Genomic DNA, 20,367 nt, shown 5'->3' on the forward strand with positions numbered 1-20,367 from the left:
TTTACAGAAGCCCTTTATAAAGGAAATGAAGTTTTTTTGACCGTATTATTTGCACCGCCCATTAATTACGTATCAAATAGTATGTCAGGCATTCTAAACCATTTATAATGTGTTGTTACTTGTTCTAAATGGGGTCTAAGTGGTGTCCTAACGAGTTTTCTTATTAATTTGTCGTTAGATGTGGTCGAAAACAAATGGTATCGAAGCCATTAGTATCAGTCTAAAAAACAATCCTAATCCTAACGGACAGTTAGTTGGTCTGTCAGAAAAATCATAGAAACAACCTACGAACAATTCGTTGGAAACAATTGTTACAATAACTTTTTTGAAGTAGTTACGTGCTAACCGCAAGTAAACCAACAAATTTCGGGTGCCCTGAAAAGTTGGGGACACCTGGCCGAATCCGGTAGCTACTCGTAAGCGCTGTGACATCGACAGGCCATCTTAGTTACCCACGCAGCTTAGAGTAGTAACTAGTGGTGGTAGACCAATGGTTGGCAAGCGGCGCCTTCAGCCATTCTACCATAAACAGCGCGCGCGAGATGTTGACATAACCGGCCGTTAACGATCGAATTCTTTTTTCGATTTATTTTTATTCGTCGGTGGCCAGTGCGCAAACTTATCTCCAAAAAGTTTTTGTTCTTTTTTTAAATGACTTGTGAGTTGGTTTTGTTTTATTATGAATAAGTACTTTTTTTATAAACGTGTAGTGCAGAAGGTTAACTGGAAGATAGTGCGAGTTTAAACGATGGTGTATTACAATAATTACGAACATCCTTCCTGGATGCAGATGTAGATAAAATGGCTTGACCATTTATTTACCGCTTTGTGCCCTTATCTCGTGTGAAACTGTGTAGTTAAGTGTCATAAACTCATAAAATACCACCAGAAAGGAAACTCACAGACAGAGTAAATATATACATGGAAATAAGATAGAGTGTCACGAACACAGAGCCAGATCAGAAAAAGCTTTATCCTCTGTGGATTAAAAAACGAAGACTAAAGATATTCCCTGGTTTATACCCGGCTTTAATCTACAGACTCGTTTGAAATCGTAACTAAAGTTGATTTAAGTAAAGTCTCTGGAAGGAAAGTATTACCTTCAACTCAATTTTAATAAAAAAATTAACTCACAAGAGATACACACGTTTATTTAATTAAAAACTGGTGATGAATTTGACCTACAAAGAATTACATGTAATTGTTTACTTGAAACCACCTTCTTAGAACAATTGACCTTTAGTTCACACTCAGCACAGTAAAGTAAATTTTATTTAGTGTTTCGCTTTGTAAATTATTAGGTATAAGCTAACGTATACAAAATGAGATTTTTTTATGTGGTAAAGATTTTAGTACAGTACCTAACTTTATCCATATGGCTTATTTACGCAGAAGTAGACAAGCAATAAGTATGAGGGACTTACACAAATTTAAATCTTCGAGAAAAACCATATTGCAAATAACGAGGAAAATCGGCTGTAGTTATACATAATTAAAGCAATCTTGGAAAACTTGTATTATTGAAGGTTTAGGTAGCATTATTGCATAGGTAAATTTTCTTAAATAGCATAATAATATTGTGCCTATAAAGTATTTATAAAAAATATTTAAATCTCTGCACCTGCATACTGTTCAATAATAGCGTGACACAGAATGCAATGACCCGTATAGTTACAACAATATACAATAAAAACACAATCAGTTAAATTTACACCCATGCACTAGCGTTGCTGGCACCAATAAATTCTATCGTATAATTATACTAAAACCATAGGCTAGCCATAGAAACAACCTTTGCATTTACGTAAAGGCCCCACCTTTACCTTTAAACGTAAGCCAATATTGCAACTTGTAATGTTTTGTAACCGGTTAATGGTAAAGACACAATAACCCTTGTATTCATAGAACTGTCAGTTTACACGAGCCTTACAAAGGGACACCAAGTTTGACTTATACTAAAAAACTAAGCTTTCGTCATTTTCACCTTCTTTTGAAGCTCTCTGAAACCTTTGTAAGTTCTATCAATACGGGGTTAACTTATTTAACACAAGTTCGCTTAATTTATTAATGTACTTACTTAACGACAATCTAACCAAAAAAGCGTTCTTATTTCAGCCGACCCAAAACCGGCGAAACCAGTCGCTCCAGCCCCCTCCACATCCACCAGCAGCTCCAGAACTAACTCTAAAGAGAACATCCCCAACAACAGCTCCAGAACTAACTCTAAAGAGAGCATCTCGAACGACCACGGGAGTCAGGGCTCGGTGGGAGGGATCAAGGGGAAACTGGCCGCGCTGTTCAACAAGGAACAGACGATCAGCGAGACGACTATAGCCAACAAGTTCAAACAGGAGAGGGAGAAAGAGATGGAGATGCTGCAGAATCGGTTTCAGTATAAGGTGAGCGTTTTTGGTGTTTGATAAGCTGTTGTAGAGGTATACTTTGGTTTGGCAAAAACTTTTTAGGTATCGAGTTATTTTGTCGATTTGGCAAGCATGCCGTTCTATTAAAATGCTTCCTTAGCATAAATGTACGTATGCTTTCGTAACATACTGTACCTAAGTATAGAATATGATAGTAGAACTTTCTTTGTCAACTTAACAACAGTATTTCCAGTAGGTATAATAGTAAAAGCACTGGTGAAAGGATAATTATAAACACAAATGTCGCTTATAATTTATGTAAGGAACGCTATGTTTAGTAATGTGGTCTGTCGAGCCTAGCTCATTTAAATATGAAAGCTTTCAAGTTGTAGATAATAAGCTTTCATGTTAAGACGAATACATTTTAAAAACTGACCATTAGCGTTTACTCAGTGCAAGGTTGGTAAAGATAATGTTTAAAACACAGAACAGCAGAATTATAATAACACGATTGAGAAAGCTATGGCTCCTGTTGATATCTTTAACTTTTCCAAATAGGTTTAGATCAGTGAACTTCTATAACAAAATCTCAAAGCGACGATACTTACCTATTCTCTATAAAAAACGTCAATTTGCAGTAGCGTATCGAATTACAAAATCGATAAAGTGCGTGACAATGATTGTAAATCGATATCGTTAGAAAAGATATACCGTCGGTACCTAAAACTAATCTTAACATCGTAACAATAAACTGTTTATGCCTGCCTAGAAGTCATTATACTTAAATAAGTTTCTACTCGTTGTTTCTAACTTGGCAAGCTAAATTGGTAACGAGATTTTTTTGATATGCTTAGTTACTGGCCAAGTTTGAGTTGAAATCGTACAGATACGAAGGGTCCTGTTTCTGTACTTATTTTTAGCCTAGGAATATTAGTAAAGCAACAGGAAATATGTCTCATAATCATAATCATATAACTACACGCCATCATTTCTGCTAAGTAAATAAGCTTAAGTCAACAAAGTTCTGAGTGCAAACTCATCGGCTCAAAGCTTATGCGAACATGTGCCTTGTTTGTAATTGTAAAGTTTCTTACGATTTGAAATGCTTTTTCAAGTGTTAGAGTTGTAGTGTATTTCTAGGCTTAAGACGAAGTGTTCATGGTAAATTTAGATGTGTGTTAGTTTACGCAAAAAGCAGTTCTGTAGGTAGGTAAGTAGGTATATCTTGGAATCTTGGATTAGGTTTCCAGTCTTATGCATACGTAACTTATCATCAACCTTTCATAATGATTCAATCTCATGTATTTTACAAACCGTATTCAGTTATAAAGTGCTGATTGTAATGGATTAGCAGCTACAGGGTGAACACTTGACTATTTACCTACGAGCTTCCTTCTTATTAGATTAGGAAGACGTTAAGTGCCAATTTCTTCATAGTCGGTTAGAGCATAACCAGGGAGTAGTGGTTGATTTTTGACACATCTGTCATGAATTTTATATGGAGATGACGTATTGGCACTAAAGCTCAAGGAGTTTGTTAGGTATGGGATTTAGCTTTGTTGTTTGAATATTTTATAAAATTCAGGGCACATGTGATCGGACAAGTGAAATTTAATTACTGTTTGTTTTTATTTCATACGTAGGGTACATAATTTTTGTTAGTAAAGTGTATTGTATTAATTAGGCCACTGCTGCAGCTGTTCAAACGGATTGGCTATGAAGTGTTTACAGAACAACACAGTTTAGTATACGCTTATAATGTGGATTATTATTTGCAATATGGAATCATGAATATACTGCGTTTTAACTTCCGGATAAATCGTCCGGTTAAAGATAAAATTATGTAATCGATAAGCAAATGTGTCGATAACCATGTGCCATTAGATTAATTGAAAAATACATTACGGTTATTAATTTATTAATTTGATATTATACTTAATTCACTTGTAAGTACCTACATAGGTACTTACCATTATGTGAATGAATATTCGGGAGTATCTACCTAAGTAACATCAAAAAGTGAATGTTGCTTTAAGGCTAAATCATAAAGGTTATTTTGTCAGTACCCATACACGGTTATCAGGCCAAGTAAAGATGAACAGTAGCTTACGTAATGTGCTTGCCTACAATAACACAAATAAAAACCCACGAGCGCCACATAAAGGCACATACACATAGAACGCTGGCTACCAACACCGATGCACGCTATTCTTAATAAATAGTGTCAGATAGCCGACCCTATCCCGTTGTAATAAATATTCTGATTGCTTAACAGCTCTCTGAAACGTTGTATTTCGTCTAACTAGTGCAGCTCAAACTATGAGACTGGCAGATTGGCGCTGGAAGCCAGCTTTCATTGTGTGTACGCCCTTAGAACGTAAAGAAAGTATCACATGTGGTATTAGCTTTCTGTGTTTGTATTGTGTAAAAGCTTCAGTATGATTTGAGTTTGAATCTATGAATGTTCACGTTGGCATTTAGCGCTTTTACATCACACGAAAGATACGATTCTTTAGGAAGCTTATGTATAAAAATTGTATAGGTACTATGTAATAGGCGTTAGCAAACTAGGTATTCTTCCAGTAGATATAGATAACTGTTACTAAGGCATACTACTAATGTCTGCTACATTCGGAAATATCAAAATATACACTCGCGAGCAATGAAAAAGTTCCAGTGACTTACTGTCAATGGCAGATAGAACTTTTCAGTTTACTATTACGAACTCAAAGTCAAAGTCAAATTCACAAAAATCCTTGAGTCTTTCAAATTTCACACTAACCAAACCCCGTAATCTTGCAGCCAAAACCCGAGTCCAAGCCCGACCCGGACTCCGACGAAGACCCCAGCGAGCATGACCCCTCGGAAGACGCCCCGCTAATGGGCAGCACCCTGAGCCTGCAGCCGCGGAGGCCGGAGATCATAGCCAACATACCCAAGGTCACCCTCGACAAGAGCCAGTCTGTCAGCCAGCTGAATGAGGAGAGAGAGGTGGTCGCCGCGCAGCCGGTTAAGAGACGAAGTGAGTGGTTTTCTTTCTACGAAAAACGTTAAATGACACCGTAGGTTTGGCGATGGTGAATCTGTGAGTACAGGGGTGTGGGTTCGAATCCTGCTATTGAAGAGTTTTTGTGATGAGTCACTGCACTGGCCTGTAGTGAAAATTTAAATTAGTTTAAAAGTGAAACTAAGTAATCAAACAAAAACAAGCATAGTTGGAAAAGATATAGCGGTGGAATGTAGCTTTTATTTATTACACCATATAAAGATTAGCAAAATAGCACAAATGAAGTAATCGATTAAATAAATTGGACAATAAAACTGGAGTATTGCCATGATTTAAATTGCACACATCGATGCTATAGCGACTAACAACTATAACGATCACATTAAAAAATATGCACTTTAGGAAACCTAGAATGTTATTTTTAAAACCACAACTGCAAAACAAGTTTGGTGACGTCACAATGTTTATGCAACGCTTAAAAACCTAATTAGCATTTAACAACAATCGAATCAGCATACGTTTTTTGATAACTAATGCTTTTGGAGATGCACCGGCAAGATATCTCTAATTCTCTATACAACCGGTATTTTACGTAAGTATTGAATTTCTTTATAATAAATATGTTTTTTGCATTTCAGGTTCGCAAGACTCGCCAGTGGTACTGTCAGTGCTAGAGGACGTAAAAAGGATAAAAGTTAACAACAAAAAGGAACCTCAAACAAACGGAGCTGTGGCACAACCGTCCTTGTACCCGCATCTGTCAGACATAGAGACAGACACTTCACACACACAAGAAGAGTACTCCGACTGTGGTGGATCAAGGTGTGGACACTATGCCTTAGAATGCGTCTTCTTTTTCCTGTGTATTTGATTTTGCAGGTTATATTTCGCGGTTTTGAATTCAAGATGGCCGCGCGCGCGAAATGGCCGCCGGCGGAAACGGAAGTCGAAGCGATGATTGGTGGTGATAGCTACGCAATAAGGAGGAATGACTGATGATGTGGAAGATATTGTAAATATTTATGTAGTTGGTAAAGTAACTTAATGGCGATTGTTTTTGTGATATGACTCGGCTCGTGTTGAGTCTCGCATGGAGTTTGACATTGAGTTAGTCGACCGGATTATACTTTTTGTTTAGGTTCCGCCAAATAATGTGATCCTTATTAACGCATACTAAGGACCTCTTTATATCTACTTGTAACTCGTGTGAATATACTTGTTTCGTATCGTGATTTCATATCAATTGTTTAAACGGATATAAATCAAAGGTTAAGTTTCATATTTTGAATCTATATAGTAGTATTATACAGCTTACCTTAATAATATACAATTATACATGTACCTATAGATCTAACGAATGCTACTTAAATTATGTATACTACCTATGTATATATGTATGCGCTAGCCTATATTGAGATAGCTAAAAGTTTAGACTGATACAGCCTTAATTAGAAAACCTTTAGAACAAATTTTGCAATATTGCTAGTATTCGAATACATAAACACTAATCATTATACTATCATTACTGCATAATTAGGTATAATATGTTTAATATATAGCTTTTAAAATGACAGATAAAATCAATAACAGGACCTTGACAAAGATAAATTGCTATCTAGGTCAATGCAATATGCACTAACTGGTTCTAAACTAAGTCAAACATAGTTCAATTCTAGATATGTTCTAAATATTCATACCGATAAACAAGTACGGGCAAAGCGCTATTGTCGCAAATTCACTTAACAAAGGAGAGTTGCTGACAAATCTTATATTAGGTTTTCTCCAAGTGTTGCAACGATCACAATATGTGTAATAATGAACAAGGTTGTGTTTACTAAGCAGTCATGAATATTTATTAGTATCTTAACTATTGTTAAGTTAAATTTTTCGTCTGTTTATGTTATCAAGAATGGCTTTAGTTCGCAGTTTAATATATTTACAAAACCTTAATACCTACTTTACTCTCTACATAAAATAGCACGTGGCATACCTCTGTCTATATGATAGTTAGTAGTTTTTCAAGTTGTGTGAACTTTTAACACAAACTCATATCAGATATACTGGGTGTTGCCAAAGTGGCCAGATACAGGGTGTTGCAAAATTGGTATACTAAGCCGAAACCTACATGTGCAGCATGGTATATCTAAGCCCGAAACTGAAATCAGAATTTGGAAATTCGCGAAAAAGATTATTTTTTTCCATAGTAAAAAGTCACGTGACTAACAAAGTTTCTATGGAAAATGTTTTTTTTTTTCGCGAATTTTCAAATTCTGATTTCAGTTTCAGGCTTAGATATACCATGCTGCACATGTAGGTTTCGGCTTAGTATACCCTTTTTGCAACAGTCTGTATAAGTGCAGGCTGTTGAAAAAGTGGTATAGTAAGCCGAAAGGGGTAAAAATCTAGTTACAAAATCTATTACACCACTGTTACAACACCTGCATATCTGATCTGAGTGTGAGTTCAAAGTTTACAAGATTCTGTAGCGATATAACTAATGGTCGCCATGATGACATAGTGGCGGCTTTCTCCGCGTTGCTAATGTTGTGAAATGCAAACACAACCTGACGCCAAGTGTCGTGTTTCTGTTTCCATATATTTCGTTGCGCTGTCACAGTTACTGGGAAAATTGTTTTGCTGAGTGTGACTTGATACGGTACGGTCAGCATCATAGCAGCTATACACTTCTGTTCCTTGATCATAGATACACTTTTGTACCTTACTTAACAAACCGTCAATGTTTGAATGTATTAATAGACAGTTTGTGAGTTTCAGTATAAAAGTGTATAACTGCTTATGAAGCTGACTTTACCTAGAGACGAACAGTATTATGTAGATATTTCACGGTTATAGCAGTGTAGGGGTAGATATATAAATTTACTAATTCGATAACAATAAATCTTTAATTTAGATTTATCAAGAAAAATCCTTTCATGTGATGTGGCTTGACTATAACTCCTTTCCTGTGACTTTCCAAATGACATTTTACGGTGAAAAAAATGGTTTACCTAACAATATCTAACCGTTTAATAATTTACACTAGTGTTTGTCTTACAACTTATACGCGTAGTTAGTACCTCGTGACAACTGGGTCACTACTTTGCATCCCATAAGCATTACATTTTATGACCACCAAAAAAAATCGATGGCGAAGTGCAAACCTCATGCAAATAAAGTGAGCCCAAATTTAACGGACTGATCGGAATACGTAATATTGCTGACGAAATGTATTTTGGCACAGCACCGACTGTCGCTTATACACGGTGTTGCAAATGTGGCAGTATAGGTAGTATCTAACTTCCAGTTTCTATAACTCTATCTATCCATAACTGGTAGTTACTTTCATACGATTTTGACATAATCAAAAGTAACAATCTGTCAAAATCGTATGAAAGTAACTACCAGTTATGGATAGATAGAGTTATAGAAACTGGCAGTATGTCGCATGACCCCTCTGAGTCAACCCCTTTTCCCCTTACTTACATTTTTGCTACATCCTGTTAACAGTTAATTTTCCTCAAAGATACATAAGTACCTACTTTAGCTCGCAGTGAGCAATTTTAGTAACTGGGTGATGTATTAGTGTGCTGAGAGTCATGAGAAAACACCCTTAGCTAAGCTTTCTGTCTATCGCACTCACTATGTAAATATAAACTGAAAATGAAGGTGGACATATGAAAGATAATGTCCTCCTAGCCGAATTTCGACCACGGCGGCCAATCTCAATTGAGATCAGCCATCTACGCAGGAGTAGATTATAGTGCCCAAGTGTGTGCGCAGTACACAGGAGCACTCTCTGTTCCATCACTCTCATAGCCCAATGGGACGGATTGACCGACACGACTGGAGAGAGCTAGGCGCAGGACCGACTGCTTTACATGCCCATCCGACAGCATGGATCGTTTCACTGTTTCGGACATCAGGTGATCAGCCTTCTATGTCCTAACCAAACTTAGAACCACAATTTAGAAACACAAATTGATGGTCCCACCCGGGAATCGAACCCGGGACCTCTGGGTCATGAAGCGAAGCTTCTACCACTAGACCACAGAGGCAGTTATATATGATATGAAAGATACTGTAATTTTGAAGCACTATCGCCTGTTTTCCCTTAAAAGGCGTCGCCATCTTTTGCCATTAGATATTGGACTCGAAAACGTATATCTATCTTTAAGGAAATATCTTTTTGTTAGTTCAATTATTCACATAAGTTTGGCATATTATTAAACAAGGGTATGCATCCAACTTGATGTTCTTCTATGTATAAACAATTTTGAGACTGTACATAGGTACCATGCAACTTGTGTGAGACTAGGTATTCAAAATAATTATTAGGAGCTTGATAGGAAAACAAAATTAATATATCATAATTTATATCAATAAGACTGTATGTTGCCTATTAGATTAGATAAATATTACTACATAGTGTAGTTGTACATACGTTTGTAGGTAGGAAACTTTTAAGTAATGTTTTTGTAAAATGTACAACTTTTAACATTAGTATCTTCACTATTATATCAATGCATTTCTAGATATGTGCTCATTATAACAAATTAATTACACCTACAAATTATACGAAATGGATGGTTATTACGAGTACCTTTATAAGGTAATATACCTAAAATACCGTTTTCAATTGTTCTTTACATGATTATTAAGTACATGGATATAATGTAATATAAAGTATACTTTCCTAATCATAATAGTAGTACTTCTAATATTCATTTCTGCCATTTTAACACTACATAAATAATACTCAATATAACGCCCGTAAATAAAGAAACAATATAAAAATGGCGGACTGACTCACACTATCTCGCCCTATTCATATGGCTTCTTACTCCACTTATGTAACGGATGCCATTTTCATGTATTGTTTCTTTTCCTGTGTGTTTATCTGCTGTTATTAAGTGAATATAGAATGTAACGTAACCTAACGCAACAAAAGTAAAGTTGCTAATTATAAATGGGAGAAAAAAGTGACGCGTTATTATTCGTATACGATAGTCTGTTAAAGGGAAGATTTTTCCCAAAAGTCGACTCGGTCGACCTCACGAATAATCCTCTCATGTTTTTTTCCTGTTTATAAAAATATCATAAGCATCTTTTGCCAAGTCAAGCTAAACTATGTTTTTTTTCATAATAACTGTTGTACAAGTAAAACATTTTACTAACATAATTATTAGTTATAGTACATACTTAAACATAATTTCCTTTTTCAGGTCGCCAGTTCTTAATAATAAGTTTCACTATCTGTGATATGATAATAGTAGATCTTACTAACATGTTTTGTAATAAGTTAATAAAAGATTTTGCCCAATTTCTCTGTTCTTATTTCCCTTATTTTGCTGTGGCTGAAGTCGATATAAACTAATAAACAACCATATTTATGTTGATGATAATTTTATTTTCCAGTATCTCAGTGTCTTCAAAATATCCCGACCATTACCATGACATATGACATGTCTACCTTCCAAAAAAGAGTAATACTCTATCCAGCTGTGTTGATTATTCGCTATGACCAAGGAACATAAGTACTTCTCTAACGAGAAGGATATGACAATGATAGTTATATAACAGAAATGATGATATATAGTACAGACAGCTTGATTAAGTACCCATATCTACATTATGATGATGATGATGATGTCCTCTTCGTCGTATCCGACAACAGCGACTCTTGCTACACTCTGTTATGTGCTCTTATGTGACTGGCAAGTCCGAACTTCGTCTTGAACACCCTGTCACACTGAGCACAGTAGAGCTGTCCCACCTGTTGTATGTACATTATAGTACCTTGTCAATATCTAAAATCGTCAATGTGTGAATGAAGAAATAACCGATTTGCTAGTTTGTCAAGGTACAGAAAGTGTATTGTGTGTAGAGTTACTGAAGTATACACACTCGGCAAATAACTATAATCTACTACTGCAGTTAGTGAGATTGGCCGCTCTGATGGAGAAATCATAATCAACCAAGGGCTTATTTTTCAATGGTCAGATAAGTGTTATCTGAAGAATAAAATCGTTGCTGTCATTGTCTAATACAAACATTCAGATGTGACAGCAACAATTTTATTCCTCAGATAACACTTATCAGACTATTGTCAAATCAGCCCCAAGAGATTTAAATATATCCGTTAGTTTGAGTAATGTTGGCAAACACTGTCGAAGGGAGTCAATTCTAAATTTCCGATCGATACGTATAGATCCTATATCCATAAGTAGGTACGCTTTAACCAAGCTTTCGTTATGAAAGCGCTCACTACGTGTCTAATATCTACATGTATAGGTACCTAGTTTGAAATAATGAAATGCAATTGGTTACCTAAGATATTTTGCTGTAGAATAAGCAATATATGGCCACTTATTAATTTATAATTAGTAGTACTACAAGCTGATAGCATCAATTAATAAGATACGTAGCATTTTTAATTACCCCATTGCCTGCAAATGCGCAATGACAATTTTAAATTATGTTGCTACGTGCGAGATAGGTATTGTAAATTATACTATCATTGGATACCAGTATAACCAACCTATGGTTCACAAGTTAAATACATATTTGTATGTTTTAATACAGGTTTAATCTTTCACCTGTCCTGTCATCATGGACCACCCATCCGTTACCTATCTTTTATAATCATATCTTTTGTCAAGTTTTTATACAGGCTGTTGCAAAAAAGGTATACTAAGCCGAAACCAGCATGTGCAGCATGTTATATCTAAGCCCGTGGTGGTTTCGGCTTAGTAAGTATACCTACCCTTTTTGCAACACTTGCCTTTATTATACGCAAACGAAAATTTTTACATATAAACAAGCGCCCCTAGCATCCACTATGATGAGACTCATTAACAGAAGATGTATGCAGCTGTATTGTGGTTAGTTACTGTGACTGCTGTGCTGAAGATCCCGAGTTCGAGATATTTGATTAAGACCGGGGTACCGATTCCCGAGTTACGGAGATCATTTCCAGTACCGAGATTTGGTCGAGATGATGTTTATCTCGGGTGAATTTGGAAAAATGGTATTCTGGCGATCTCGCGAAAACGTCAAACGTCAAAATTTCTATGAGTTTGACGTTAAATAAAGATAAAAGATAAAGATAAAATACACTTTATTGCACACAAACAGAAACAGTTTCACAAACATAGAAAAGAAAAATGGTACAATCGGCGGCCTTATTACTAAAAGTAATCTCTTCCAGACAACCACATTGAAAGGAAATATAAAGTATAAAGAAAGGGGTAACGTGTGACAAGACAAGAGAAAATACAACATAATTACTATGAACAATGTGTAAATACCTACATACAATAATACTTAAATATACAAAATTAAATTTGAGATTTGAAGCGGATACGTTAGGGTAGATTTTAAACCGAGATATATCTCGGGCTCTGGGATCTTAATCTTGGTCCGGATTTACAGAATTAAATTAAAGGGAGATGTGGCAGCGACTTTGTGTATATGTCGCAGGCATCTGGTTTAATCTCCTGTTTGATTGAACCGCTAGCCCGTTCATTGGATGACGCTACTCAGTTGAATGACTAAAGAACAACTCGTCAAGTGGTTGACTGTAACGTCCAACGTCTTGACTGAACGTTATTCAGCGAAGTCGTTAAATGGTATATAGTATAGCAACTTTGTAATGTCTGGTTAGGATGAACATGACCAGACAAGAGTCAACAAAAAGACTATGTTGCAGAGTCTCATCTCACAAATTAACTAAACAATAACAATAAACGTACCTTGATATTGTTGTTCATAATTATCCAGTTTCAGCACATTTTTTTCTTTGAAACTATCCGCCGGCGGTGTAATAATAGGTAAATCCATGTTGTCACACTATTTTAACATAAATAACGCACTTTAAAGCTAATTTATTAGCAAAAAATAACAATACAAGTGCTTTTTGTGTCAGCTGTTCGCTGTTAGACGCCATATTTTTTTTATTCACCACCTGACTGATTTTAAGTCCGCTAACTAGTTGGACGTTTGGTGACGCTTGTACAATCAACGTTCGGCCTAGTCATACAACTGAATAGCGACATCCAATGAACGGGCTAGCGGTTCAATCAAACAGGAGATTAAACCAGATGCCTGCGACATATATATATTTAGAATATTGTCTCTTTCTCTGACTCCTTATGGACCACCACAATGCATCGGAAATGACATTAGTACGCAAAATTGTCACCAAGGAAAATTTACTACAAATACTTAGTATGACTAGTAGGTATCTTATATTATGAGCTATTTATAAACAAGGTATGGAGCACATACATAATATTACACTAGATTCCCCAAGTCTACGTAGGTACTGTGCGTGTCAAAAGGTTGATCATATATGTTCAAATTTTGTTTCATACATTTAGGGTGGGTTGCACCATTTAACTTTAACTATTACAAACGTCAAATCCCTTGACGAGAGAGATCAATCTTCAAGAGATTTGACGTTTGTAATAGTTAAAGTTAAATGGTGCAACCCACCCTTAGTTCCGTCCAGCTGTCAATGTCAGTGTCAAAAATAATCATTCCTATACAAATTTAGGCACGCCCGGTTCTCATAGAAATGAGTGCATTTGTGGCATCTGTCTGAGATATGGAGGTAGGTAGATAGGAATTGTAGAGGACAGAGGTTGGGCGGCGGTCGTTGTGTTGCGGTCCACCTCGGCAGAGGGCTATGTCCAAGTGGCGGAGGATTGTTGCCATGCTGCTTCTTATCGTGTCGGTGACCAACATTACAGCTAGACTAGGGCTTGTCACCGTAGGATTGACCAGTCATATTAGGTTCAGTCGCTGACTGCAACACACGAGGAGGAGGTACCTTTTGTGTTGCCAGTTATAAGAATATAAAATTCAGGATAACCTACTGCCACTAAGTACAGTAAGTTAAATTCAAAAGTATTACTAGGTAGGAGAAGTGACTGCTATGCTTAAGGTTACAAATTTGGATTATTCATAATGCTGCCATCATAAGCAAGTGTGCCAAAATCAGAACTACCGGATTGAACGGTAACTAGTAGGTGGTAACTACCACATAAACCGTCAGATGAAAATGATTGTTTATTAGGTGTTTCGATTAAAAACATTAGAAACTTACAAATCTATACACAATTGAAGACACTGAGAAATTCTACAACATTAACAATAAATAGGTATAACCTTATAACACAGCAAAATAAGGAAAATAAAAGCAGCTAGTTACATAGAAAGTAAATATTTATCTGTCAAAAAACATCACTATAAATTTTAATATTATATTTATGTATTTCAGTGAAGAAAATGGCTACGAGAACGACAAACTGAACAAATCTGACAACTGGGCAGAGACTTCGTTTGGTCGGGAAGTTATGAACGTAAGTACAACACAATAACGTAACTTCTATACTAAAGTATGTATCGTATTATTTGCATGTGCATTATTTTATTCTTGCTTAGCTGTGGTAAACTAAAACATAAAAATAATCTCTCAATGCCGCTAAATTTGGTTCCAATAAAGAAAGCCTGTGTCAAATTTGGAATGTTATTCACTAAACTTAGAGTCAGCTATAACTATAACATTATGTTACAAGTTTAACATAACAAACTCCAAGCAAAGAGGTTCAGAATGAGTCATATCCGCCTTCAGCAGTACGCTAAACGTGCAGTGCCTACCCCGATCAACAAATTTTGTCGAAATAATTATACGAATTCGATAGAAAAGCCACTTGAATTTGTATGCGTTTTATTAGTATTTAAGGTTACCGTCAGGGGCGCTGATCAAGATATCATACAAATTGCTATCGAATTACGTTAGCGACTTGTTAAAGTCAAATGCATTTACTTGAGTTGACCACCAGCAGTCCAGCACCCCTCTAACCCGACAGGTGGTCTTGTAAACGTGCAGATTTCCTCACGATGTTTTCCATCTCTGATTCATCCCATCCCATCCCGGCAGGTGGTGAAGAAGAACAACACGTCGTACAAGAAGGCGGTGCGCTCGGACAGCGAGACCTCGGCCAGCGACATGAACAGCGAGCTGGACGAGCTGCTGGACGACGCACTGGACCGCAGCGAGGGACCCACGCCGCCCAAACTGAACAAGGTACGAGCCACGCCGCCCAAACTGAACAAGGTACGAGCCACACCGCCCAAACTGAACAAGGTACGAGCCACGCCGCCCAAGATGAACAAGGTACGAGCCACGCCGCCCAAACTGAACAAGGTACGAGCCACGCCGCCCAAACTGAACAAGGTACGAGCCACGCCGCCCAAACTGAACAAGGTACGAGCCACGCCGCCCAAACTGAACAAGGTACGAGCCACGCCGCCCAAACTGAACAAGGTACGAGCCACGCCGCCCAAACTGAACAAGGTACGAGCCACGCCGCCCAAGATGAACAAGGTACGAGCCACGCCGCCCAAACTGAACAAGGTACGAGCCACGCCGCCCAAGATGAACAAGGTACGAGCCACGCCGCCCAAACTGAACAAGGTACGAGCCACGCCGCCCAAACTGAACAAGGTACGAGCCACGCCGCCCAAACTGAACAAGGTACGAGCCACGCCGCCCAAACTGAACAAGGTACGAGCCACGCCGCCCAAACTGAACAAGGTACGAGCCACGCCGCCCAAACTGAACAAGGTAGGAGCCACGCCGCCCAAACTGAACAAGGTACGAGCCACGCCGCCCAAGTTGAATAAGGTATGAGCCACGCCGCCCAAACTGAACAAGGAACGAGCCACGCCGCCCAAACTGAACAAGGTTACACAATAATTATACTAATGTAGGGATATCTCACACACGGCCATCGGACTGCCAACCAGGCAGTCCGATGGCCGTGTATATATAATAAATATATATAAATATATATAATAATAAATTTATTCTTATTCTTATTCTATTCTTATTCTTATATATATATATATAAATCTATATATATATATATATATATATATATATAAATAAATAAAATAAATCTATATATATATATATATCTATTCTTATTCTTATATATATATATATATATATATAAGAATAAGAATAGAATAAGAATAAGAATAAATTTATTCAGATAACTATAGGTAATACATATTTTAAAAATAGGTCAAGTTTTAAATCTAAAGGTAGGTGAAATACTGCTCTGAACTAGGAAATAACAGAGTTTTTCCTGTGTTTCAGATTAAAAAGTTACATAGAGAAACTTAAGCATCTAATTAAATAATCTTAGTAACTAACATCTTAATATTATGAATAAGTTTAAACAAGGCAATATATATATATATATATATATTTATTTTATTTATTATTATATATATATATTTATATATAGATTTGAGTTGATATATCAGCTACTTGCCATAAAGCACTGCCTGGTTGGCAGTCCGATGGCCGTGTGTGAGATATCCCTACATTAGTATAATTATTGTGTAACCTTGTTCAGTTTGGGCGGCGTGGCTCGTTCCTTGTTCAGTTTGGGCGGCGTGGCTCATACCATATTCGGCATAAATACGTTAAGCGATTACAAATTGACCCTAAAATAACTAGGTACTAAGCGTCAGTATTTATAATTATAAAGGGTGTTGTGTTCAAAAATGATATAGGTAGTAAGCTAAGGACGTGACTCAGGCGATTTTAGCTAACTTTTGCTCTAATGATTCATCACCAGAGAATAACAGTGAGGCAGTTTAGACCTTGGGGATATGCACAAAGGTTCCATTCGAGAGAGCCAGGTGCAGGTACTTACACCTCCACAGAGAATAGAATAACAGTGATGTCGAGGAGTTCTCAAGTAGAGACCTTTGACAAGTATTCGTTCGTTGATTAAGAGAGTGACCTCCATGGGCAATTCTATTCTATTTTATTCTATGTGGGGGTGTAAGGTGGGGGAGTGGAACCTTTGTGCATATCCCCAAGGTATAAACTGCCTTCCTTAGCTTGGACCATTTCCTACCACGCTGGTCCACTGCGGGTTGGTGGGTTCACATAATTATCTAGATATGCAGGTTTCCCCACGATGTTTTCCTTCACCGTAAGAGCGATGGTATACATTGTACTTAAGTTAAAAGAACTCATTGGTACATGTCAGCGCCGGGATTCCAACCCGCATCTCTTGCGTGAGAAGCGGACGGAATTTTGCGAAATGCCTATGTTCACTACTACTACGAGTATTGGACATGGGAATTGATTTCTCAACTCTTCTTTGTACCTATTCTCATTCATCATCATCATCATCAGTCTTAAGCAGTCCACTGCTGGACGTAGGCCTCTCCCAAAGCACGCCACTGGATGCGATCTTTACCTGTTCTAATTAATTTATTGTATGGTAGAAGATCGATTTTACACCAGAATTCTCCACAGTCGTGTAAGCTTTTTGTCTATATAGGGCGAGGTATGTAGGTATGTTACTATGTCTATATAGACTACCCATGAGATATTGAGCAATGCACACTTACCCTCAAATTCATAGACCGTATTGTAAATTTACAACTGTAATTTACAACTATATATATATATATATCCTTTATCCTGACTGATCCCATCACACTTTTTGCCCAAGCCTGTTTCGGTCCTTTTCGACTAAGTCTTGATCTATCCACTTCCTCAACAACCCCATTGGTCCCGTCACTTACCCCGCTTTGGACAGCGTGACATCAGCCAGCAACATGAAAGAGAACAACTTGCGAGCTGAACGAAGCACTGGAAACCCAAGCATACCCTCTTAATTGAACTTAAAACAGTAACACGCAACAAACCTACAAGCCCTACTTACTACTTACCAAAAAACTAAATTTCAGAGCGCTGCTGCAGTAAATACGACCTATTGGATGGCTCTTGTCAACCTCTTTTTGCCAAGCTAAAGTAACCTCCCGATTCATTACTCATCGCAATCCTCTGTCCACAGAACACCAACGTCATCTCCTCAAAGAGCTTCACGTACGAGGACGGGACTCCTCAGCGGCAGTTCAAGTCTCCGCTCAAGAGCCAGCCAATACCAGCCCAGGATAAACTGGGCGAGCTCGTGCACAGCGTCAGCTTCTACCGCCGCATGCAGAACACTGTGAGTGGCAACCCTAGCGCTTCTTCACGATCACGAATATTTTTTCCCACCATCAACGTGATGGTGGATTCCGAGTTCCGGCACATACAGATACCCACGTTTCTTCACTGTTTCGACGTTATCCTTCACCATAAGAGTGATTTTTAAATGCATATAAACGCCAAAGATATCTTTAGTACTGACACTGAATGGCTGTTAATCTGCGTGTTGTAGTTAGTTTTGGGCACTTACCTGACCGAGCTATCACCTTTCAGTTTTTATAATTTAAAATACAGTCAGTCAGACCCTAATGTTTGCATCATCTTCCAGTCGGCACCATCGACCCCGATGCGCACAGTCCGTCGCGACTCCCCCTCCCCCCCCTCCCGCCGCCGCGCCCCCCGCCGCCACCACCGTGCGCCGCCGCATACAGGACCTGCACGCCGAGATCAGCAAGCAGCAGACCGTCATCTCACAGGTACTGGACTGTAATATGATATATAACATGTGGAGAGATCCGATCCGATTCGTTATCCGACCCCAAACTAGGCAGAGCAGTGTACACATGTAGACATAGCATTCGCGTCGTGAAAGAAGAATAGCGGCCATGGTGCGGAGCAATGATAAGACAGGATTCGGAGCGCGTTCGTAAGTTGTAATAGACGAATAGCGTCTCCACCAACAACGTAGTATTAAATGTCTACCTATCACGCGTAGCACGTAGTTAGACATGAAAAATTTGAAATTTACGCGCTGGAAAATATATTATTATATTCATGTAGGTCGGTGGAACAATATCTTTGATGTCAGTCATTATTGCGTTCCATTATTGTACTTATTTTGATATACATAATGAGTGTTGTTTGTTGTTTCCAGGCGAGTCAAGCCCTAAATCTGTGCGCATCGACGGTGGAGTTCAGCGGCTCCACGGAGCAGGCCGAGGGGGAACGACTGCTGCTGTTAGCCAGTGAGTTTATTAATTAAATATTTACTCTGTAACTGCCTCTGTGGTCTAGTGGTAGAAGCTTCGCTTCATGACCCAGAGGTCCCGGGTTCGATTCCCGGGTGGGACCATCAATTTGTGTTTCTAAATTGTGGTTCTAAGTTTGGTTAGGACATAGAAGGCTGATCACCTGATGTCCGAAACGCAGGTCGGATGGGCATGTAAAGCAGTCGGTCCTGCGCCGAGTTCACGTCCCTCGAGCTATAATCCTCCAAAATTTAAACTCAATAGAAACTATTTCTGATGATGCCAAAAATTAGTCGTGAAATAGTCATAAATAGTCGTGTTTTCCAAAAAAATAGTCGTATCATATTTTCGGAGTTAGAGCTATACTTTATGGAGGATTATAGCTGGAGGTCTCCAGCTATAATCCTCCAGCCTCTGCAGAACAAACGGTAAGGCCTATCGACTTGGTTAAGGTCTCAAAAAATAGTCGTGAAATAGTCGTAATGACATGCCAAATTTCAGAAATAGTCGTCCAAAGATAGCAGAGATATAAAGATACTTTGCTGCAGCCCTGGTGGAGGATTATAGCTGGAGGTTTTGAAAATATCGAATATCTTTGGAACTACTATGACTATCGGTTTGAATTATGTCTCAAAAAATAGTCGTGAAATAGTCGCTTCTATTTATTATAATTTTAAGCTTGATAAAAGCTGTTAAATAATGATATCAAATTCTTCATACAAATCAAAGTGGACGAGAATGCCAAAGCGAGCCAGTACACAAAAATAATAGCACCGTAGCACTCATGTCGAATTTATCTATAAATCATTTATTTCGTCATACTTTGCATCAATAGTATCCAAAGTAATCTTTGGTATGAAATTTTATTGCTTTTGCCTTTTACCTTACTGTGTACAGAGAAAACGTATGCCTATACACGCACACATTTATCTCTGTTATCTTGACAAACGATAGCGATGACGACTACGGCGATGTAGTACCTAGGTCAGTTATTGTCATCCC

General features: G+C 37.9%; 1 protein-coding gene across 1 annotated transcript in view; it reads left to right on the forward strand.

The window, feature by feature from the left end:
* Nucleotides 1-20,367, forward strand: part of LOC105391749 (anillin) — a 58,594-nt gene that overhangs the window by 28,795 nt on the left and 9,432 nt on the right. Inside the window, 9 exon segments of the mRNA XM_048628323.1 lie at nt 2,116-2,399; nt 5,166-5,385; nt 6,009-6,192; nt 14,651-14,732; nt 15,314-15,460; nt 18,261-18,416; nt 18,726-18,772; nt 18,774-18,873; nt 19,272-19,362. Of these exon segments, the coding sequence (XP_048484280.1) occupies nt 2,116-2,399; nt 5,166-5,385; nt 6,009-6,192; nt 14,651-14,732; nt 15,314-15,460; nt 18,261-18,416; nt 18,726-18,772; nt 18,774-18,873; nt 19,272-19,362 (1,311 nt within the window).

This window comes from Plutella xylostella, chromosome 20 (assembly GCF_932276165.1).
Source record: "Plutella xylostella chromosome 20, ilPluXylo3.1, whole genome shotgun sequence".
Classification (NCBI taxonomy): domain Eukaryota; kingdom Metazoa; phylum Arthropoda; class Insecta; order Lepidoptera; family Plutellidae; genus Plutella; species Plutella xylostella.